Raw genomic sequence first — 24,235 nt, forward strand, 5'->3', positions numbered from 1 at the left:
GACTAGATGAGCCTGGAGGTCCCTTCCAACTCTATGATTTGATTCTATTACTTCCCCCACATAAAGAGGGAAATGGTATTAGATTCATTGGGTTTCCTATCCACAGCACTGGCTCATAAGTTGGCCTGATTCATAAATGTCCTTTTGAGAACAGGAAGAAAATCAGGAATGTGATAAGACTGCTACTGCAAAACTGTGCAACAAAAGCACAGAATATATGGAAGGACCAGCAACCAGTTATTTGGAGCAGAATTTTTTTGATACTATAATTTATATACAGTTATTTATCATTGTTAGGGTTGTTGTACTACAAATCAATCATGTTAAATGGGCTAAATGTGGGATAGGAAGTATGGACAAACTCCAGTGTTTGTACATGGTCCAGGCTTGTACATGGTGTATTTGCCTTATTTTGCTAGCATTATGAACAAATTATTGACATAGCTACTTAAATCTGAACCAGGTTTTTTTCCCCTGAAGACCCACACCACTGCCAATAACGGGCCCAGGCAAATTGTAAAAAAGCCCACATTATCTTAGGCTACTTATAACATACTTCAGAAGCAGAAGAGTCAAATACTTGGTCCATTTGCTTTGTTACTCTTATGACTTGCAATCCAATGATGTTTCTGGGTAACTATCAAGTCAAGCGTTCAAGACAAACAGTTCAAGGAGACAACCCATGCGGTGTTTTGATTGTGGTCCTCCACTACAGCTGAGGCAGCTGGCACAACACAGGAGCAGAACTCACACCTTAGCTAGCATTGTTATATTCCAATATTGTAGGACCGTAACAACATTTGCAAGTCATTTCAGTTCTCACCCACTCTTCAAAGCAAGTTTCAAACTGCCATAAAGTTTTAGCAACAACTGGATCACATTTCTTATCCCCTATCTAAGCAGTCCCAGACTCCTTGCAGGTGTTAAGACTGGGCAATGATATCAGAGTTGCTTTTTGCAGAAAGGCAAAAAAACAGAGGAAAAGTCTCCATTAAATTGATACGTAGACATTCAACTATGGGTACAGACTTGGGAGGCAATAACTCTAGGGTTGAATGAGGGTACTGCCATCAAACTTCTAAATCGATGCTCTTTCTCTCCTTGAGCCCAGTGTTAGTAAGATATACTATAATGGATATGGTCCATTTTAATTATTTTATTACAAGATAACCATACTGCATCTTTAACAATACACTTACTCGAGATGCTTAAGTCAGTTATCAGCAGAATGCTTTGTACAGCAACATATATATATATATATTTGTCTTTCACCATATAGTAGAAGCAAGAGGTGGTAAAATCAAGAGATTAAGAACAAAAATATATTATTATGGGGACAAGATAATGTTTTAAAACCAGATTTTTTTTAAAAAAAAGGCAGTCTGAATTCAATACCAGAATGTTAAAACCTACCCACAAATTTGTAAATGTGAATCTATTGCATAAAAAGCCATGTAACAGAGAACTGTGAGGGGGAAAAATTAACTTCTGATAAGCATTATAACTGACAAAATAAGCCCAAGGCGTGGCCAGGGATGGGGGGAGAACAGATGACACAGCAACCCTGCTGAAGCTAAGACAGGTCTGGATTTGGTCAGTGCCTAAATAGGAGACCTTCCAGCAACCTTATAAATGCTGACTTCATTAAAATTCATTATGCGGATGGTACAGCACTATGGCTAGTCTCAATAAGACCTGTTACTAGTTAGTTCACTGCAAGAAGTAGTTGTATCACCATGTAGGTGTACTTACACTGTTCATTTCACTCTGCTATTTCATCATGGTCTTTGACCACTCCAGCTGGATTGTTTGCTTTTCACTCATCTGCCCACTGGTGGATGACATACATTGGAGATGGAGGGGGGAGGGAGTGACTTAATTCTCATGAACCTCTTGACAGCTTTTGATACCATCAATCTTGGTGTCTTTTGGGCCACCTCTGAGGTTGGAACTGGGAAACGCTGTTCTGTGATGGTTCTGGTCCTATCACAAAGCTAGATTTCAGAGTATGGTGCTGGGGGACAGCTGATCTACCCCTTGGTCTCTGGCCTACAAGATTTTTCAAGGTTCTACCTTCTCCCACATGCTTTTCAGCATCTATATAAAGCTGGTGCGTGAGATCATCCAGAGATCTGGACTGAGCTGACATATACGGTATATAAGATGATGAGGATGATGCTTACGTCTATTTAATGCTTCCTGTAGATCCTAGGGAGGCTGTGCAAACTGAACAGGTGTTTAGGCATGGTTTGGAATGGCTGAGGGCTAAACAAACTGAAACAATCCTGATAAAATGGAGGTGCTACTAGTAGGCAGAAGGAATGACCCAGAAAATGGGTTATCTTCTGTTCTGGACTGGATTGCACTTCCCCTAAAGAAGCAGGTTTATAGCTTGGGGGTGCTCCTGGCCCCAGGCTCCTGCTGGATAAACAGGGGTGTATTTCACCAGCTTCAGTTACACTCCCCAAGGCAGTTGTGGGTCTTTCAAGGAGAGATTATATCACTGTGGTGCATGCCCACTGTCTGGAGCTACAACTGGGACTGAGGCCAGAGTGTTGACTGGAGGGGGATAATAGGGACCATTTAATTCCAATCTTGTTCCAGCTACACTTACAATTTGTTTCCAGGCCCAATTCAAGGTATAGGTATTGAGTTTCAGATACACAGCTTGCAATCAATATACCTTAATGACTGTGTTTTCCTATATGAAGCTACCCATCCACTCGGATCTTCAGAAGCCCTGCTTCAGGTACACCTAGAGAAACAGGGGACATTTTGTAGAAAAATAGGTGGTGGACTCATCCAGGGATTGTTATGCAGATGCACCTACTATTCAATAGACAAGGTAGGTAGATGGGGAGAAAGAGGGGGAATCTCAGAAAGGTTTAGGAGCTGTGCTCCTGTGAGCTCCTGCTGAATTCAAGGCCTGCAAAGAAACATTTGGCCCTTTAATTACCAACTGTTGCTTATGTAAAGTTCTCAGCATAGCCTTATGTATGTCTAGATCATTATAAACCCCTTTTTTCAATGGGTCATATTTATAACTAAATGTGTATAGGATAGAGGATTAGCCTTCAAATAAGTGGTCCTACTTTGGTTCAGAGAACACCAAACTGAAAATTTGTCTCTGAGACAATACCCCCTTTTTGTTACTGTATTATTATTATGGTTGTGAGCTGTTGAGACTTTAAAGTCGGTATGATTTTGTTTAAAAGCCTGCATGCCTGTTCAGGAAATATCTGAATTTTGGAAAGGGAAATTTAATTAAGGCAATCATCTTCTGCCTTAACACCAGAATCAACACCACTGTGTGTACAAACAATAAAAAAATTATAAACCTGAAGAGTCTTTTCTTATTTTCCAAAGATACCTTATACACAGTACAGAAAATTTTTCCAAAGGGGGAGGATTCCACAACACAAATATCATCACTGCTCCATACAATTTTTATAGAGAAGTTCCTTGTTGAAACTTCCTTTTAGAGCGTAAATTCATAGTCCTTCTTATTGTTGAAGCAAATCCAAGTCCCCTAGAATAATGGCTCTAAAGGCTCCAGTCTTTTCCTTATGTGCCTGTCGACTTTATGGGTCACATTTCGCAGAAATGCTTGATCACAGAGCCATTCTGCAAATTCAATCTTTTGACATCAAAACTAAGACTTCTAACATTCACAAAAGGCACCCCTTAGGATGAGCTTGTGCAAGGTATCTTTGGAAAATAAGAAAAGACTCTTCAGGTTTATAAATTCTTTATTGTTTATATACACAGTGGTGTTGATTTTGGTCTGTAATATACTGTGTTGCCACTTTGTTACCCATTTTGATTATCACCAGGGCTTTTTTTAAAGAAAAAAGCCCAGCAGGAATTTATTTGCATATTAGGCCACACATCCTGACATCACCATTGTTTCACATTGGGCTTTTTTAATAGAAAAAGCACCCCAGGAACTTATTTGCATACTAGGTCACACCCCCTGACACCAAGCCAGCCGGAACAGTGCGTTCCTGTAAAAAAGAAAAAAAAGCCCTGGTTACCACTAATAATTCTTCCTAAATAAGGGAATTCTCACCAAATATTTTAAGGCTTCCAGTTTTAAAGCTGATGTCTTCTTTGTCCTGCCATTCATTGAAGAGGCATTTCCACTGCCATTAGGGAACTACAGGTATCTCCCCCCCCCCCCTTTTCCTTCATTGGATCATCCTGTTTATCTCCCACCAGGTCTACCCCCTTCCAAAAATAATGCTGGCAGAACAGGAGACTAGCTCACAGCTGGCCTATTCTACTCCCTCTGGGCTTTAAGTATTGCCTTGCCCTTTGGGTCAAACAGACCACGGAATGTTCATCACCATTCTTCCAGGTGCAGAAGCAGATGATGCAGTGTACATCAGCCAGGCTGCATAGAGGAACATTATATAGCTTTTATTATAAAGACGTTCAATATTTTCTTCACCAGCTTCCAATTCTACTAGGATTTTAGCAGCTGCATCGGAGGGGGGGTGTACTAACTTTTTCACCAGATTTGAAAGCTACGTTAGTGTAACAAAGAATCTCGCATCTTGACAGGACTGACCTGAAGTATAACAGGAAAGTGGAAGAGTTAGGAAAGGCTGTTTACCCCCGAAATAATGTCACATGCTGGTGTCTTTGCCCTCATTGTCCATTCAGATGTACATTTACTCCTACCTTGCAATGCTGTAGCCAATTACGAAGAATGCAGCCTGCATTCTAAAAAGGTTTTCCTGTGCCCATTGCCCGGCATGCCAAAGGAAAGTCAGGAAATGACCCAGCTGTACTACAGCATAGTTTGTTATCAAAAGTTATCAGGCACAAAGTACACCAGCCATCTACTGAACATACTACTGAAGGACAAGTTTTTAAAAAACAAATCAGGAAGATGGAAATTTCTTCACACCCCTCATTGTACCTTGAGTTAGTTATTTAATCTGAAGTAAGGTAGCACAGTTTGTGTGCAAGTGACAGATCTTGTGCAAACAGTGTACTTAGGGGGGGTGCTAGAGAAAGGCACTTTTGTTAAGATTTGCTGATTCTTTTGCTTCAAAAATACTACTTTGCAATAGCACAGGTAATTTTAAATTAAATTAGACTACTACTTGGGGACAACAAATACAAATGCCTGTTCATATCTCAACAGAGCAAGACATTTTCTATTTTGTATTCTGCTTAACAGTTCAAGAATAAACTATGACTGAAAACAGACTCAGTCAGGTCTTTGAAATGGATTCACTTTGTCACTCCTCTGAGTATCTTAAAACTAGAATTCTCAAAGATGGCAGCATCAGTCCTCAAAGATGGCATCAGTGCCCACCTTCCTATTGTTCAGGGGGTGTATGTGCAAAAAGTGTAACAGTGTGCAAGATTATGTAAAAAACATCAATGGAAAGTAGAAATTTCTACTATTGCACCTTGCTTCACCACCTGGATTTTTGCATGTATGAAATCTGCACTTCACCAACACCTTCCAAGGTGGTGAGAACAGCTACAGGTTAAGTTGTCAACATCTGTAAACAGTGGTCCCAGCACTATTACTGGGTTGCCCTAGAAGTCCTAAGGAAGTCTACTCTTTTCTGCCTTTTGAAAGTATGCATGGACACACTTCTAAATAATGTATTAGTTAGAAGCTTAAAAAATCAGCTGTATCATAAAGATGTATCTTACAGGGATTTTATATTTAATTAATACAGTTTATTACTGTAGTGAGTGTTGATACAAGTCACCTTGGTCCCCTCCTGAGGAATCCAATTAACAAGCAGTATTCCACCAAATTTCACAATACTTTAGTTTTTCCAATTTAAGTTTCTTCCCATTTGGTTCCAAGATGCAAAAATATTCTCTTCTTGGTGTCTTGAGAACCCAAGGGAGGGAGAAGGCTTATATTACCTTTTCAATTACCTTTTATTTTTTTAAAAAAATATAGACACTAAGGAAGCCTGGAAAGAGATGGCTGAAACTCCAAGTACATGCAGCAGAATTTCTAAACATTTAGGAGACATTTGTAAAAATTAAAGATTAGTCCAGTGTCTTACAGGGTGAAAGATGGCCAAGTGATGACTGGGAAACCTTTGATATGTAACACAAAGGAGGTGGCCAGAACTCTACTCCAGAAAAAGGCAGAGAATGACTGAGCTCCATAGTACATCACCATGCTTGGAAAAACCATTCATTTGTTTTACTAGAACCAGATAAGCAGAACAGCAGGTTTAACATTTATCTGAAGTCAGCAACCTACATTTGACAGTTTTTAAACTGCAATGCTATTGTGTACACAGTACAATGACAAATAGCTAACTGTTACGATTATCCAGAGCCCCCACAGACATGTCAGCAGAAGGAACTGCTTTCCGACAATTGTGTCAGAGTGTTTGCCAGATGATGAAAAAGCTTCCCCTAGCACGTCTTCCTCCTCTGATGACCACATGTATGCAGTAGTCTACCAGGAAGTATGTTAACAAAGCCTCGAAGTTCTGAACTGCTGATTTACTTCTGCCCTTCTTCCACAGCCAACCGTCCTCATTCTACATTGCACTTTTTGATGAACGGATCTTCTGACCCTTCTAAGAAGGTTTCCACATTGGGAGAGGCTTGGAGGGTTTTCTTGCTGCTGGTATAGCTACACATTAAGCATGGTGGGAACAGCTTCCACATGACAGGTTTCTCAGCAGTTTCCCTGCCCTGGTACCCGTGCAGTGGCCACCCTCTCTCCCATGAACCACCAGGACTTTTGATTTTTTTAAAAAAAACACACTACTACAATATTGATATATCATTATAATAGGTGGGACAGGCTCTCTGAATATTCAGCTTTTGTTTCTTTATCTTTTTTTTTTAAGGTAAGTCCCAAGCCTTTTTCAAAAAGATATTTTTCTTCTTATATCTCCACAAGGGAAGGGACAAAAGAACCATATTTTTAAATGAAAGCAGAGAACCTGTTCCATTTATTGTGACAACAGTATAGTGCTACTCTAGTGCAATTTATAAAATATATAAAGAGAGAGGGGCCCCCAGAGGTGGTGGGCAAAAATGGATATATGGGCCAGAAAATCTGAATTTTCCCACCCACACAGCACCCATCTATGTTGTTCCCAAATTTTTTGAGCAAAGTAGGTTTAAGATCAAAGATGAGCTAGGGAAACCCTAACACCATGATGCTGTGGGGAACCAAAAAACCCCACTTTGCAACTGTATTGAACCAGGAACAGAAAACTCACGTGGAAATGGCCTGAAGTATTATTTCCTAAAACATAAGTATGGATCTTGGCCACCTCAGTTTTAGGGTAGAATTGTTCTATCAGACTACCAAGCAACCCCCTAAACATGGCTGGATCCATGGAGAGTAGCATTCATATACACCTCTTCCCCCCCGCCCCCCTTTTCAAGACTAGCATTTTCTTTTCCATCCCCTATCTTCCAATAGAGCACAGCTATGGAATCCATTCCCTCCCCATCTTCTATATTGTAGGTTAATAACCACCACGTGTGTACTAAAATCTAGAACCATGTGAACATAAGAATGATCTAGTCTTTGCTCCATACAAGACTTCAGACCAACTGTCTTGTTTTGGGGCTGGTTTTCCCAAAATGGGATAGGCAAGTACAGACGTTTAAAAGTTCTCTGCTGAAAAACTGACACACAAGCTTTAACATCAGCTATCCAGACACCAATATGGATGCATGCTATATAATTAATTATGTCATCCAAGACATTTACATTTACTTCATGTCTCAGTAGAATGCATTGGTGAGGGACATACACCACTGCATGTTTATTTTCATTTCCGTTCTGACAGGGAAGTGCTCATTACTAACCAAACTAATTACTGAAAAGGAAATATGTAGCATTCAACACACAAACAAGATATATCCAACACACAGTCTTGACTACATTTGGGACTACAGGCCCTGAAGCACAACAGAGTTTATCTTCCAAGTACCTGAAGTTTATCTGAAAATTTAAGCAGACATAAGAGGAGTGAGCTATGCTCTTATAACAGTTCAGTAGCAGAACTAGGAAAACAAAACCCTACTTTCACCTAACCAGTTTTTACAGCCCACTGAATTATAGATCTAACTTTTTTAACAGTTTCATCATCTTAAAACATTATTGTAGCCCAGCTATTGAAAAAGATATGCATGGGCAGAAAAAAAACAATAGGAAAAATATAATGAAGGTACCTACCAGGACTTTCCACCCGCTTGTAATGATAGGGATTGATGCAGACTTCCTTCTGCTTTGAACCAAAGGGAAACTCACAACATTCCAGTGGTTTAAGTTCATGATGGCTCTGCAGGTCTGGCCAGCGCCACACACGACAATAAATTACATGGGGAAGCCCCTTCCGATGAGAAACCTGAAGTCTACCGTCTAATGAACGCGGGATTGTAACACAGTTGCTGGGTTGACCTGGACAGCTTAATGCTTTCTCCAACTCTTCCATTGCTCCTTTTTTCTTCTTCAGTTTTTTAACCAGGGCATCAACAGCTTTCTCTGCCCATTTCTCCTCCTCATCCCCCTGCTTCCACCCCAGCAGCCTTTTAACAGCTGGGCTTGTGAAGGAAAACAAGCTTGTCACGTTCATGGCGATTTGTCAGAAAAAGTACTTCCCACACAAGTTCTAAAGGGTAAATCCTACCAGCACTTGCACCAACAGTCCTGCTCAAGTTTATACTATTCCTTTAAGCTTTCTTATCCCAAGGTCTTGAGAAGCTGAAATTAACATGCCAGCTTGGCAGCTGTGAGCTCTGGTCCTCTGGTTTCTGAATCCAAGTCAGGCATCTGCAGAAGTATAAGAGTGCAGAAAAGCAAAGATACGTTATCTTCAAATAAATATAATTTAACATACTAGTAAGGCTATTGACAGAGTCCAAAGAATTCAAAATTTGTCAGGTCATCTTTGTTTATTATAAAATTCCAGGAAGACATCTTAGGTGTTTGTCTGGAAGAGCCACTTTTCATTTCATTCATGAGTCAGAACACTTCCTGTTAAGATGAAGCCTGTTTCTCATGACCTACATTTATTAGAGAAGGCACTAAAGGTTGCAAGATTTATTTTTCCATCCATCTTTACAGCCATTAAGACACTGAATTTCATGAAGTGCCTGTATGCAGCTAACCAGCTCTTTAATATTACCAGTTTCTAGTTGTTCTACGATCAGATTGTTACCACTAGAGTTAAAAACATGCAACGGAATGAAACAGGTCAGATTGACTGACCACATGGAACACCACCTTTGATATAATCCTTTAGTTAGGGCAGTAGATCAGTGGAAGAGCATCTGTTTTGCATGCAGAAGGTCCTTGGTCCAATCACCAGCACCTTCAGTTAAAAAAAAATAGTAGAAGAGTTGATTTTTATACCCTGCTTTTCTCTACCTTAAGAAGTCTCAAAGTGACTTTGTGGCCTTTCCTTCCTTTCCCCACAACAAACATCTTGTGAAGTAGGTGGGGCTGAGAGAGTTCTGAGAGAACTGTGACTGGTCCAAGGTCACCTAGCAGGCTTCAAGTGCAGCCATGGGGGAATCAAACCTGGTTCAAGATTAGAGTCTGTCCGTCTCAAACACTACAGATTTGATTGGAGAAAGGGAGGAGGAGGAGGGGGGGAGAGTCTCTCTTTTCCCTCCCCCTTAGGGAAGATAAAAAGAATGCAAAACAATGTGCACTATCCTGAGCTCCTTAAAGAAAGACATAAAAGTATATAAAATAAAACTTCACTATTTAAAAAAGAAACAATGTAAATACTAGTTGGTTTAATCATAACAGGAATCCAGTCATCTACAAGAATATCTATGTCAGCAGGGGAGCACAGTCATAGTCTGCTGCTGGATCATATTGATCCGTTTCTGATGGGCTATGCAGACGTGTCAGATTCATTTGTAATAAGGGTCAGGTCTGAAATTAATGTCACTTTGTTGGGCCTGGCCACGTGTGCTATAAAATGTAACGCCAGGTACTGGAGATATTTTACCACTGACAGTGACCCACATCCCTCCTCAGCACCTAACTATCCTTTACCTGATAAGCACAAGAAATTTTGCACAGCACAGAGAGCTATTGCCTGACAAACAAAGTGCAACAACCAGAGGCTCTTGTAGCTCTTTAAAGACTAACACATTTCAGAAGTTTTTGATGAGCTGGAGCATGAAGTGCTGCATTCTGTTGCTGCAAGTGCAGCAACCAAAGACAGGTGGCCAAATGGCATCAATCAGGGGAACGCAACAAGCCCTTGCTGTAAAGAAACTGCTATGGTCAAAAGGCTTTGGAAAGAGGAGGGGGGTGATGCAGCTACACACTCCCAAACCTCCATGTCAAAGTCTCAAATTCAGCAACAAGCTTGAACCACAAGGGGAACTGCGATGCTCCCCAGCACCATAAGCAATCTTCAAGCGGAGCCACTCTCCAAAGATGCCAGCTCCAGTTTAATTGCCTTTTGCAGACTTTGATTTCCTGCTCGCTTCACAGTATCATCCAACCACCCAAAATATTACTCTCCAAGAGCAAGTGCATAGATGCACATTCAGCGCCTGCCTCTGCCTTGTGCAAACCCAGCACGCTTTTCTTAATTCCTGGCCTTTGCCTCACCCCTGCCCCCCTGCTTCCATTCAGAGTGTTACAAAAGGCAGGGCTTGTGAGCAAGGAACCCAGGGAGCAAATGTGAGTTTCTGCTTTGCCTCTTACTTAACCCTCCCCATGCTGCTAAGGGAGGAAGGCAGGAGAGGAGCCATGAGCATTTCAGTCAGCAAGTTAGCAGACTCCTCTGCCCCCGACCCTTGGTATTTTGCATGCATTGCACCCCTTACATAAGCACCAGGCTTTTCTCTCTTGCCTGCACTGCAGCATACAGTGCGCCTGGTCCAGCCAGTGGCTCTGTTCACATACTTACGTAAGTGGGCACATTTGATGAATCACCTAGCGGCTTTCAGCAGGCACCTCTGCCCACAGGCACTTTTCCCAGGCTGCCTGCTTGTAGGAAGTCACTTGGCTGGGCTCAGGGAGGTAGGACCAAAGAGATTCTGCCTGCAGTACATGAGCAGCCAGCCATCTTTCCAGCAACCCCTGCAACAGAGGCAACAGCCCAATGGGCTCTGGCCAGAGGAGTCAGCAGGCAGCGCATCCCAACCTGGTGGCTAAGGGCAGCAGGTAGCCTCCAAGAGGACTGGTAGCACAGAGCTTGGGGTCAAACCAGCCCTCCTCACCCCTTCCGGTTGCCATCTCTGGGTTGGGATATCCCTGGAGATCTGGGGGAAGACCCTGGAGAGGGCCCACGTTTGGGGAAAGGAGGTACTTCAGCAGGGGGTATAATGCCCTACCATAGACCAGTCTGGTCCACATTTGGATTAGTTTCCCTCAGTTGCTTGAGGACTGAACAAGAGCCCTTGACAGGCTGGTTCTTGCCCCCAGTCATATATTTAACATGTCTGATCTAGTGACTGCCACTTGCCAGATTCTTGCCAAGAATCCACCACATTAGATCTTGACCTGGGCCAGAAATTCTCTCATAGCCTAACGCAGGGTTTCCCAAACTTTCCCCCCCATGGCCCGGTTATTTTTACACGTCGCCTTCATGGCCCACTAAAATTTTGGGGTGGAGCCAGGAAAGTGTGGGGTGGAGCTGGGAGACAGGAAACACTGGTCAGGAGTTTTCCCCGTCCCGCTCTGTTTCCGAACATCAGAGAGGAGTGGGGGAGCATGCCTGGCTGGTGCTCAAGTCTCAGTATCAAGCCCTGAGCGTCCTCCGGGCAGAAGACACTTAGGAAGCAATACTGAGATCGTGCACTGGCCAGGAGCTTTCCCTGCCCCTCTCTGATGTTTCTGAACATCAGAGAGGGGCGGGGGAGGGCTTCTGGTCAGCGTGCAGTCTCTGTAGTGCTCTCTGTGTCCTCCACCTGGGGAACACTCAGAGAGTGCTACAGTCATAGGTGGTGGCATGGGGGGCATGGGCTGGAGTGCAAGAGGGGAGAGGGCAGTCGGGCCGCCCCTGGCAACCCGGCATTGAGGCTTCTGTGGCCTGGTGAAAGGTCGCGACCCTGCCAATGGGAAACGCTGGCCTAATCAATATCACAAGATACCCATAAGGCTAAAAGAGATGGATGGTTCTGGTTCCAGAAGATTCTGTCTAACATACTACTAAGAGAACATTCTCTGTGCCCTGTAATGCTACTGTTATACTCCTTATCCAAGCTCTGCAATTTGCAGATGTCTCAAATTAATATTTAACTTTTATTTTCACAAAATTAAAAGGAAAATGCCCTTTTTTGTTTGTAAACTGACTGCCTACTAACTGCCTCCTTTCACTTCCTGGCTTCATTTATAACTATTGAGACACAAGGCAGATTACAGAATTTAAACATGGTTCAATCAAATACCAAGGACTGCCAATAAACAATGTGGTAAGACTAGGATTATGTAACTGGAAAAACAATGCAAAACAACAACAAAAATAACTAGGTATGACATGCCTTAATGCAGACAGTGGGTTACAAAGGCAGAATATAATGGTGAAAGTCATAACGCTTTCCCAAAGCTGCAATAGCATTCACTATTGCTGAGTTAGAGTCTCTGAATTTAGACTGTGTTTTCAGTTGTTTTATATTATTGAAACTGATGAGAAGCTCAGCATGGTCCTCTAGAGACTCATACTGGACTCCACCAACAAAGAGATCACCAAAAACAACATCAGCACTTGACCAACAGGGCAACACCAGGCTCCAAGCTGCATAAAAAGCCATTTCTTGAATCCAAAGCAAGCAGTTGAATAGACCAGGTGCCCTTGTGACATGAACTAAGAAATGGCCAACAAGCCTTGAAGGCTGTCTACAGACAAGGTGCAACCAGAGATGATGGGAACCTCCTCCCCAAAAAAGTTTGCTGTGAAACATTTTGGCCCTTAGTCTCTCAAGAAAGAACACAATGGAAAAGTGCTAGGTTTTCTGGGGTGGGATCAGACTAGGGAAAGGCAGAAGGAAAAGCAGCACTGGATTTTTTTAAAAGAGGGGTGGGGGGTAGAGGAATACATTGCGAAGTTACATGGCTTATAACCTCACAGTAAACAAAGTTACCCATCATATAAGCAGTCATATAACATTTCCTAAAATTAATAACAATTTTTAAAAGGAATATAAAATTATATAAGGTATACCTGACTAAAATAAATGCCCAATGCAATTGGAAATTAGCATGTTTTAACTGAATTATAATTGTTCTCACAGGAAATCCATCCAGTATTAACACCACACTTGATCAGCTATTTCAACCAGCCTTTTGAAGGGGGGAACTGGAATCATAATTAAAAGTTATGGATAAGACAACTGCTTCATATGCAGCATTTTCCCTCTGCCAAGCTAGCTGTCATGAATGGAAAGCTTGACACACAATGTAACCGAACAGAAGTAGGGTTTAATTCAACAAAGAGCGATGGAGAATGAAAACAACACACCCATTTACAAACTCAAACTCAGACAACAGAATAGGGAGTTGGAACTAAAAACAAAGATTAGAGTCTTTTACTTTTTCTCTCTTTGGGGCCTTCTCAGGTCTCTCTCACAATCTGCCTGTAGTGCTTTGGCTGTGGTGGCTGTGGTGGTAGGGGTAGTGGCTGTGGTGGTAGGGGTGCTGCTATTCTTCCGGCTTCTGTGGTGCTGCAGATCTCTGAAAGCTGCAGATCTCCTGAGGTCCCTTCTCAGGCCACTCTCTTTTCTGCCCTCAGACCCAGATGACTTCTGTTGCCCCTTTTTCTCCTCAGAGATCTTTTTTTCTTCTCAGAACTCAGAGCATAGAACTACGCTCAGAACTATTACCCGTCCTAAGCCTGCTTCAGTGAGGAGGGCAGGATATAAATCAAATAAAGTAAAGTAAAGAACTCCCTTTTCCTTCATGATTCTCTCCCCCCCACCCCTCTTTAGGACTGTCCTATGGTTTCCCCACAGGAACAAAGTACCTTTCCCTCCTAAACGCCAACAAAGGACCAAACCCACAGGGCTACACCTCTACTACCTGTATTCGTCTTCAGATAACAGTTACAGTAAGTATGTTCCTTATTTTACAAACCGGCAGCAAGACCACCAAAGACTCAGCAGCCAACCTTAAAGAAGGCTAAACTTTAGGAACTATGCAATATGTCCTGCCTTTCAACATACTATTTTATGGCAGGCCATCCAACTACCTTACCAATTATTTTATTTATTTATTTTATTGGATTTATATCCCACCCTCGCTGCCGAAGCAGGCTCAGGGCGGCTCACAACAGTAAAAGCATTTACAGGTTAAACATTAATTAAAATCTTACAATAAAACAATTAAAACATTCTAAAAACAGTTTGGTGCTAATAATAATACATTTCAGTAATTTCAGTCTTGAGTACCCTCATATGTGGAAATCCATTAAAAGCAAGTTGAAATTTAATTCCATCTCTATTGCAGAGCAAAGCAGTATCTTACTGCCTGTTGCCAAAAAATGGAAGGGTATTATGTCGACTCACATTGCTCCCTAAACCATTCAAATGGGGATGCAAGAACAAGACAGCTCACACAGAAAAACAACAGGGAGTATGGCATCTATAAATGTGTCTCATTTCCCCACCCTTCTCAGTATGGAGATGCTAAATAATCCTCTCCTAAACAGTATGTTGCACATGGGATAAGCTTACACTATGTGCAGAACGACAGTCGTTGTTGGCCATGAACCCTCAAACACAGATAAGCTTGTACCAATGAAGACAACAAACATTTGTGAATCAACCTACAGGTACTCCAATCATTGCTACTGCTGTCCAGATATACTCATGACTCCTTCTTTGCAGAATCAGAAGTGGCTATATGATAACTAAAGATAGTGGACATCTGCATCTCCTTATTTGGAAAGAGCCAGTATTATCCATCCAGGACAGATTAACCATAGCTATAATTATTTCTAAACATGCCTCTCATCACACTTCTTCCAAAGCAAACTATAAGTGTAACTGAGTTCAATGCTGGGAATGTCTGTAATTTGTAGATTATACCAGTTTTTGTAGTGATTATATGTTGTGTGTGTATGTGGCTACTTTACTATTTGTTTGTGTTATGACTTAGAATCTATGTACACTTTGGATAGCTTTTATAGGATTCCATTTTTAAAAAAAGGTGCCATGAGCCAGACATTTTCTTTGTAATATTCTGAGGTTATACTCCCCAATTAACAGTGTTAAATTAGAGAACCTGGTGTAACTTCTCATTTCCAAAAACCTTAAAAGTGCTACCTTACTACTGAGTTTCTGCCAGTACATTCCTTTCTGCTACTTTTGGTTCCTACAATACATCATTTCCTGTATTACTCTGTACACAAGGTACTCTTATCAGTTGGAAATACACAGAACAATTTCCACAAGTCTGTAGATGGCACATTAGTCCCCTTTTCCTAAATAAGTGGACCCATCTAAGAAACAAAAATGATTTTATACTTCTAAAGTCAAGCTGAATCACAAATTGGTATCAAAGGGTGCAGGTAATTCAAGGGAGTCTCTAATCTTATTTCAACATATGATGCCAACTGTCATGGAGCGGAAGACTTGGCTGATGAGAGAAGAGCCCTATCAAGTTATTTAGATATATTTCAATAAGTATCACAACTTAATAAGTATCACAACTTTGTCCTTTTCTTACTATCTGCACTAGGACACAATCTATTATTCTAAGAACAAGAATACTTGGAATTTTAAAAAGGCATTATTACGTTGTGGGATCACCGACTCTTAATACAGCCCAAATTGAGTTGTTATAGGCAGCATCAGTTACAGGGCATTTCTATTTATTTTATTTTACTAAATTTATATCCGACCTTTCTTCTGTCATAAAGGTCACCAAGGTGGCACCAAGACAGCTAATGAATTAGAAAATGCATGCTAAAACTCACATTTCAAAACCATTAAAATTGGCCCCTCTAACTGAACAACTTAAAATGCAGCTAAAATATGTACAAAAATATAAATACAGCAATTTCAGCATGGGTCAGAAAGCAGGGATCATGGCAGGAATGCCAAACAAAACAAAAAGTCTTCACCCCCTAGCAGAAGATGACAACTAGAAAAGCCCCAGCAGAGCCTGCAGGAAGATTTCTCCCTGAAGAATCAGCTCCTGGATGGGCTCTGCTGGACAGACCAGTTTAGACCAGACTGCCCAGCAAACCCCCAGCTGAGCCCACGGAGAGAAATCAACTTCTCCGTGAGCTCTTTTAGGCAGACCACCCAAAACAGACCCAGCTGAGCCACCTCTGAGATGTTTTAAATGGCTTTGCCTCTGCTTTTTTCAGTTCAGTTCTATTGAACATGGGAGGAAAAAATCAGGATATGAGGAAAATCCCAGATCCAGATACTTTACTAGTATTGGGATTCAGGTTTTTTTCAGGAATCCCAAATTTTTTTCAGAGCTGATAGAGCTGAACCAAAGAATATCGAGAAAAAAAACTGGCACACCCCTAATGGCAACAGAAGGAGACAGAAGGATCTTCCCGGGGAGAGAGTTCCAGAGCTCTGCTGCCACAACCAAGAAAGCTCTCTCCCTAGTTGCCACTTTACTAATCTCACAAGGCAGGGGCACCTGAAACAGGGCCTTCAAAGATAGCCACAGTTGTTGGAAAGATTAATAAGGGTGTAAACAGCCCTCTAGGCGTGTTGGGCCCAGACCATATAGGACTTTTCTAAGGTCCTGAATCAAAAGAGTTCTCTGGTGTAGAGGCTTGATAACTCAGATTAAGAGTTCAACCCTTTGTACTCCACAAAGCACTTTAACCAGGGTTCTTCTGAATGGGATTTAGGACATTTATCACATTTAAAATGCCATAGATTATGTTCACAGCCAATTTAGGCAAGTTTTACTCAAAGTACTGAAAACTAGGTACTATAAAATCTTTAAATAAAACAATGTGCAATAATAATGATAATCCCTGAGCATGTCAGTTTTTCAGTTTTGTCTAGTTTAATTATTCAAACCTACTGAAAGTCCTCAGTACGGCGACTACAGATAGTTTTAAGCCCAAACAAACCTCCCTTTATTTACTACATTTATGTTTTCTGTTTTAAATTTGTTTTGTTTTTTTCTGCTTCTGAGAAGGCAAATCCCAGATATATGCCCTTTGGTAACATACCACACAGCAATTTGAGGCACTCTTCATTGACAATACTAACCATACTGCTTTAACAAAAATCAAGGCACTCATATTTCTTAATATTATTAATAGATCAAATGATACAATCTGATATACTAACAAGTTATGAATGATGCATTTTGTATTCTTAAAACAGTAAAATAAGTTTAGGATTAAAAGTGTCTTCATTTCCTCCCTCCTTCAAAAAAGCGGAGAAACCCATCCATATCACACCTTCCAATATTCTCAGGAAGGGTTTCTCTCTGTTTTTAATACCCTTCAGAAAAACATACATAAATGTAGTCACTGAGTGGTTTTGTTGTTCCTTAGAGATCCAGTGCCACTCCCTACAGTAACTGGTACAAACACCTGTTTTCTAAAGGCAGTTTTACGCACTGGGTGGGTGTGTTAACATACACAAAGGCAGGATAGCAGACTTTTCTGTCTATATTTAGATCTGCCTGGTCAGCTGTAATTGCATAATTTCATCAGGACCTTCTGCAACGGAAATACATCCATATTCATCACAGGCATCAAAGGAAACATCTTTACAAGCCATATCCTTTTACAAACCAACACATGGTCCCATGCCACTCTCCCAATTGTTGAATTCCCCCTTTAGGAAGGGCAGGGAATTTTATTTCTTTATCAACTGCAAAGTCATTTCCCTTTACAGTTCACAGCACAAGGAAGGTGGAGCTTCCTTCACAGGTGAGCAGGGAGGGGAGACAATCATTTGTCACTGGTAACTCATCACAACTCTGGAAATCTACTTTTGGAAGTTCAGAAAAGCAGCAAGATTGAAATATTCACATCAGGCTGACACCACAAAACATTACCTTGATCATGGGGAAATAGCAAGAATGTGGTAGGGAAATCTAGTAGAGTAGCTTGGATGCGTTTGAGGCCAGTTTACACTGGCTTTCATATGCATACAAGTGATCAGGGCTTTAAGTCCCCTCCACCCATATATACATATGAAGGATTGTGTTCCATTTCTAGGCAGAGCAAGGACTGAGCCACATCCACCATCATCCTCGCTACAGCTGTGGGAATGGGGCAGGAGCTTGCTCTACCCTTCCGTCCAGCATCTGAGCACTCCACAACAGCTCTTCATAAGGCACGCAGCTGTTTCAGAATGGCTCAGGCATCTTTCCCACATGGAAGCCAGCTGGAATCCATGGTGAACTTTTCCAGTAGAAGCGTCTCCAATGGAAGCTTGTCTGTTTTCCTTCAAATTGTTTGGTATGAGCAGCCCTGCCCCAAGTTGACTTTCTTTTAAAGGAAATACTGTAGTCTCCTCATTCCCTTTCTTACCATAAGAGCTGTGTACCAATGAAAATATCTTCCTCATGAAGCACATGACTGCCAGGGGGAAGGTTGTGAAAACAGTCTAAATGGAATGGGGTAATAAGATAAAAGGAATGGTGAGGGAGGCTGGCCTAGGCATGAACACAAACTGCAGAAGCTGCAGTAACAGGGAAAGGAATGGACAGAGATAGTATTATTTCAGGCAATGATCTGTACTCTCTCATATCCCATTTTCAATGTTAACATTAGCTAAAGCATAACTGTATTACATATCAACCATTTCTGATGATCATTTTGCCTTTATTTTGGAGCCAAAATCTACCATAATTTAAATAACCCATTTATTAATATTTGAACCTCTTAGGCAAATATGCTCTGTTCTAAGTAAGAGGTAAACCTTAAAAAAAAAAAGCAGTCCACAGCTATGCAGTAAATAAAGTGCAAAGGTTACCTTTAAAAAATCAAGAAGCATATTCGTTAGCACCCAACAGATATAAGTTAATATTTCCTAGCACTTTCATTCAGTAAAAAGAATGTTCCCACCATCATATTAAGTTCTCACTTAAAATAGCAACAATTAAGCCAGATTTCAAATGTCAGAAGTGGAAAGAGATACAACATAGATACAACAGGTGGCATTTGCCTCTTAAAAGAAACAAGCATTGCTAAGGTAGGACTGCTAATCAAATATTTATACGAATCTTTCAGATTTACCACAATGTTTAGAGTAAAGAACTTCTAATGCTTTTCTTTAACTCTGCGGCTTTGCACAGGATTGTTTAGGGACTCAGCTGTTGTTTGGCTGAGGAATTATAGTAGGGAGTGATCACTTTGCTAGGAATTATTGACCAGAGCTGAGAACTTTCATCATATTCCCAGGAACCAAAGAGATGATGAAACCGGAGGATCAGCTTGGCACAGAAACAACAGCAAAAAGTAATAGGTTCATTGTTCTAGGCACTGAAGCACCTGGAATTTTTCTAGCCTTGATGTGAGAACCACTTGTGCTAACATTTGATGAGATAAGGACAATATTCCCCCCCCCCCTTGACTTTTGACAATTTCAGGGAAGGGGAGCACTAAAGTGGGGGAGGGGGAGAGAGTTGTTCACATAATGGGAAAGAAGTGTGCAGGGTGCAATGCAGATCATATGGCACATGATCTTCCCTATAGGAAAACAAGAAGGATGCTGGAAGGGAGGGGCACAATCTATAGATCAGAAGAAGGAATTCTGCAGCAGAGGTCATCTGAGAGAACAAGGTCTGCAAACAGCACCCTGCCCCCCCCCCCCAAAAAAAAAAACCCCAGTGAGAACCCAGGCATTTCAGGGAACCTTCTAGATTCTTCAGAAGCGTATTATTTATCCCAAAAAGTTTCCAAGTTCAGCAGAGCCCTAGCTACATGATCTTTGGGAAGAAAACTAGAAACATGCTGCTTGGAGAGGGGGAACTGCTGTGTTTGATAGCAGAAGTCTGACTTCGTATGAGCATTAAGTTAGACAGCAATACATCTTACAAGCTGGCACTGGACTGAGTTGTGCCGTGACTTGTATTCTTCCAGAACTATATTAGCATGGAGACTGCATGTATTTTGCCCATGTAATTAGCAAAGCATCTGTATAGATTTATACAGTTTGTTTCCACAGCAAACAGTTATTTTGCTTTGTAGTTATTGAGAAGGAAAGAGTTACAGCAAGGATGATCTATAATGATTAGACTCAATATTCTTGGTGGGAATCGTCTTGTCCCAGATATGTGGAATGCTGCTAAGCGCGCAGCCATTTGCATGCACAAGCTGGGTTTCTCTAAAGCAGAGTAGGTTAACTTCCCTTTATGTGCCAAGGACTAAGGAACAGACTTGTTTCAATTTGCTTCTAAGTTTTTTAGTTGCATTTTGGAAACTTAAGGTGCCTTTTACTGCACACAAAGTGGAAGCAAGGTGAAGCTTGTATATTCTACTCCTCATTAATCAAATTCACAACCGAAGTCCTCCAACTTAAATTTAGAACACTTGCTGAAGAGCCCAGTTTCTCCATGTACTACCTGTCTGAAAAAGCTGTAAGATAGGCACAAAAATGCCATTTTCAGTTAGATTAACAAATACCTCTTCCTCTCATTCTCTCATACAGAGCTGCTATAAATGCAAGAAAGAATCTTAAGGCCGGCTTCAGATTCAAGCAGAGAACTGAAAATTAATTCATAAGCCAGAGATCAGGATTGTATATAAGCAAATTCCAATAATAAGTTGATTTAATATTTGGTACAAAGGAAGAGTGTAGAACTTCACACTCATTTTCATTTCTGAAACCATCCCTAGTTCTACTGAACTCTTTGGCATATACATTGATAGTAAAGATATTAAAGAACATGATAACAGTTTACTATTCAAATTATCTCCCAAGCTACAAAATGTTTATAGTTCTGAAACTTAGAAGATTCAAGTCATTGTTTAACCTTGTGCAGCAAACATAAACCCAAACAAAAGATGTCTTGCAGTGCCATCAGCTGTAGACAACCACTAAGAACACCTTCGTATTCATTTTTCTGCATATGCTTGGTACATGATAAAATAGACAGGATTTTCTCTATCCAGAGATATGACTCCCAGTTCATTTAGGGATTTATAAAGTCTAGACACCATACAAGGTACAGTTTTCTCAACACACCAGGGGATGCCACTGCAGGTTCTTTAACAGTGAGATACTATTTACAGTGGTGTCCCCCACCCCCAGATCATAAGGCCTGACAAACACTATCTCCTCCAATCTCACCTGTATGTATCTGGCACAGGTGTTATAGTAATAACATCTAAACCACATTATTCTAGGCATTCAGAGCAAAAGTTTTAACTCTAAAACTCAGTGCATTACAAAGGAAACATTACATTCACAGAAGGTATACAGAACTGGATCACTGTGTTAATTCAAGCATTTGGGTCATATGTACAATCTCTCCTCCAGGATCAATGAAGTCTGATTCAGCCGGTTTACAACAGAACTCAAATTTACAGAACACTGATTTACTAGATCTTCCATGCTGTCACCAATACCTCTCCCTACAGCTTCTAAAAAGAGGTGCCAGCAGTACAATTATGAATTTTAAAAATTCAATAACAAAAGAGACAGCATACTTGAAGTATGGGAGGAGGGACAAAGCTAAGGGCCTAAATCAGCTTAAGCTGGAGTATATACACAATGCTCAGGCTTTCACTGCAGGAGAACTGCATTAACTTCTGTTTTAAGGTAAATTTGTAAGCATTCTCAACCACAGAGTGCCCTTTCACAGAAAATGAGCAAAACAGAGCAGCGCTAAGCAGCCCTGAGAAAGTCAAAGTACATACTGAAATGGATTCTTATATCTAATATCCAACTATACTTTAATCCACTGGTTTGTGCCAAGTTTGAATAGCAAGGTAATACAGCTACATTGTACTGATAAGTCAACTGAGACTTCTCTGTAATGGTCTTTTGGAAGGTTTGCTATCAGTCTCCATAAGCACTATCTGATCCTGTATGGCAGTAAATTCAGACTGTGTATAAATCTGCATTAGATGTATAGCACTGAGATTTTTCTATCTTTTCTTAATAGACCCTTACTTTTAGTTAATCAATACTTCCAGGTTGTACTCCCATTTTCAACAGAATCCTTTTCATAGAAAATCTATTGTCAAAATTCTAAGTGCTATTATAAGCAGTAACATTCATTGTCCTACTATGGACCCAATTTTCTATGAAAATTCCTTCCCATTGTATGTTTCACAGTATGCCTTGGATTCCACAGATGCGTATATGGAAAGTAACATTTTCTGAAAGGAAGATTAGGCATCTTTTCATTCCTTCCAACTCAGCAGCTGATCAAGAATAATGTTTGGGTGTGTAATTACTAGAGAGACTACTACAAAATCATTTCATACAATAAGATTTGTCACCCACCCTTCAGCATGGTTACTTTCTCCTTCAGACCAAGTTGAAAGGCACATACCCCAATTAAACTGAACTTACAGGCCCTGAACATTCCAGTATCCCTTTACAATCAAGCTTACCCCTTTCCACTCCTTTATAAATCTAATTTGTAGTGGGCTAACACTGCTGCAATTCAGACTGACTTGCTTAGTAGAAAATCCACAGGCCCAAAAATCTGCCACCGTATATATTCATGCATGGAACAGGACCCTGTAAATACTATGCTTACTACAGTTGCCAAAAAGTTTGTTGTATTTGTAATGTGAATTAACTGGAAAGGCTAGTCTGGTGACAACATGGTTTTCATTAGAAGAATGTCTACAATTGTATCCTAACCTTACTCCAAGGAACTCAAAAACAACATTTCAACTACATAGCAACTTTGTGGGCTAAGTTATTTGCCCAAGGCCATCTCTTAAATATCATAACTGATAAAGAGACTTATAACTGCGTTCTTCCATCGTCTAACTGTAAGTACAAAGACCTAATACTAAGTGGCACTAAGAATTTTATGGTCTCCTGAAATCTCGGATTTCTCAGATTTTACTTTGCTTTAGATGTTAATTTATTGAACAGCACAGTTATCTAAAATAAACATATTTATCTGCCTTTGCCTGTCAACACTCTTTACTCCTATTTACTCATTTATTAATTTAAATTTTGAGAACTGATGAAAAAGATGCTTAATTGGAAAGAAAAGCAACATTTGCCTTCAAAACTACTTTCTGCCAATCACATCTGTCCTACCCACAAAGGAAGAATATGGTGAAGTGGTTCAAATACTTACTTTCATCATATATTTAATTATGATGACTGCACTAACAAGCTCACAGGCTGACCCTTCATGTCATCCTGATGTATCATTTTGCATTGTAGTGCTGTAAGTCAATTTGAGATCTACAGCAGGTTGGAAAGGCTAGTAATGATGCTCTCTGCAGTCTCTAGGGAATCCACATTATACACAGCCTACATTATTTATAAAGCCGAGATAGTGCCTCCATTAGCCTTGCAGGATTACACACCAAAAGATACCACTTATACTTGACAGCAGGGGCTACTGCATTGCCAACACAGCTTAATTCAAGCTTACTTACTCCCTAGGCTGATCTTACCTTCTGTTTACATACATTAAGCAGAAGTGCAGAGAGAGATTCATTTAGCAATGGTCATCATTGTTTAAGATTCATGCCTTCATTCTGTGAAAGAGACAAATTTCACACATGCTACTCAAAGTACTTTTGAGCCTTGCTGTGTATTGGTGCACATTGTGAAAGACACAAAACGCAGTTTTAAATGCACTTCTGTTCAGCTCAACTATGTCTGAACAACAAAGTGGATTTGCAACTGCATTTCAATCTTCCTGGGCTTAATTCACTGGTGAAAAGATGCCTGGGGCTCAAACTGCTTTTAGACCTTGGTTCACCATTTCCTTCAAGAGCTGTACACATTTGGGATGGCTTTCACATTTTTAACACTTCTGCCTGCAAAGAAATGTGAGAGGAAACCTTCCTCAGTCTCTTCAATTCTAAGAAGTTACATCTGTCCACCCCTTCCCCAACTGATGCTGGAGGGTGGGGGAATTGGGTTTCTCCCTTGAAAGAAGGAACACATGTAAGCCACTACTGGAGTGCACATCAATAAAGAGCTTTTAATTTTTTAAAAAATCTCAAAGCTTTCTCATGCCTTTGCCTAAGAAAGAACTGTGAAGGAAATATTGGTGGGACATGCCTGGAAGTACCTGCATGAAACATCCCAAGTATAGTCGCAGGGCAATACTGGCCACCATCCAAAGTGGGCAGATGGAGGAAGCATCTTCTCCCATAGTAGCTGG

At 40.8% G+C, this 24,235-nt stretch overlaps 1 protein-coding gene across 3 annotated transcripts in view; it reads right to left on the reverse strand.

Moving 5' to 3' along the window:
* Positions 1-24,235, reverse strand: part of SMAD1 (SMAD family member 1) — a 43,142-nt gene that overhangs the window by 16,095 nt on the left and 2,812 nt on the right. For 2 of the 3 annotated variants that reach the window (XM_060246693.1, XM_060246695.1), the window contains exon 2: positions 8,195-8,791. In XM_060246693.1, the coding sequence (XP_060102676.1) occupies positions 8,195-8,594 (400 nt within the window). In that variant the 5' untranslated portion in view covers positions 8,595-8,791. Of the gene's footprint in view, positions 1-8,194; positions 8,792-9,244; positions 9,333-24,235 lie in introns of all 3 variants that reach the window. The other variant, XM_060246694.1, reaches the window with a different exon arrangement.

Source organism: Heteronotia binoei, chromosome 9, assembly GCF_032191835.1.
Source record: "Heteronotia binoei isolate CCM8104 ecotype False Entrance Well chromosome 9, APGP_CSIRO_Hbin_v1, whole genome shotgun sequence".
NCBI lineage: Eukaryota > Metazoa > Chordata > Lepidosauria > Squamata > Gekkonidae > Heteronotia > Heteronotia binoei.